The sequence below is a fragment of the Lipotes vexillifer genome, unplaced genomic scaffold, assembly GCF_000442215.2.
Source record: "Lipotes vexillifer unplaced genomic scaffold, Lipotes_vexillifer_v1.1 scaffold382, whole genome shotgun sequence".
Classification (NCBI taxonomy): domain Eukaryota; kingdom Metazoa; phylum Chordata; class Mammalia; order Artiodactyla; family Lipotidae; genus Lipotes; species Lipotes vexillifer.
In genome coordinates, this window is record NW_006780611.1 from 8,114,501 (window position 1) to 8,115,259 (window position 759).

General features: G+C 42.7%; 1 protein-coding gene across 1 annotated transcript in view; it reads right to left on the minus strand.

Moving 5' to 3' along the window:
- Positions 1 to 395: 395 nt before the first annotated feature.
- The window catches only part of RBX1 (ring-box 1), a 10,332-nt gene continuing 9,968 nt past the window's right edge, over positions 396 to 759 (minus strand). Inside the window, exon 5 of the mRNA XM_007454101.1 lies at positions 396 to 485. Coding sequence (XP_007454163.1) covers positions 396 to 485 — 90 coding nt within the window. The remainder of the gene's footprint in view (positions 486 to 759) is intronic.

The window sequence follows — 759 nt, forward strand, 5'->3', positions numbered from 1 at the left end:
ATCAGAATTAATCAGCATGAGATAAAACCAATGAAACATGATAGGTGGATATAATTCTAGCCCAAAGCAAAGACACCTGACATTAGTTAGCCTCTGGAGCCTTATTACTGATGTGATTTTGGAAATCTTTAATAGTTTGCAAATTCTCATATTTTCTACTTTCATAGAACCCGGATAGTTGGGAAACTCTAGGCTGCAAGCTTCTAATGTGGATTCACCTATGCATTTTCCACATAGATGAGTCCTTGTCTAACTAACCAAAAGCTAGTTTATGAAAACAAGGCATGTTCCATGTCTCCATTTTCTAAGACTGTGCACCCTCCAGCTTGACGTGAGTCCAAGAATGATACTGACCACAAAGCCCAACCTTAAAACGTCAAAACATCCAGAGACACCTACTTTTGGAATTCCCACTCTCTGTTGTCCAACGGACACACCTGCCGTGTTTTGAGCCAGCGGGAGATGCAGTGGAAGTGAAAAGCATGCTGGAAGAAAAGATACATTTTATTAAAATTAATTCTGTGAAGGCTCAGCTCTCTGATGACAATACATCTCAAGGGCAGTGGGGTAGTTACACACAGGGGCTGGAGAAGAGTGATGGAAGGCAACACACAACGGGAGACAAAAGGTCAACAACGGGTTACACCTTGGTTAGGCACGAGGCTAAGTCCCGTGAAACATGTCAGAAACGTCATTCCTACAAAGGGAAGAATGCATTTAGGAAGCACAGCAGTGTTCTAGCAGTGAGCTCTCTTTCCC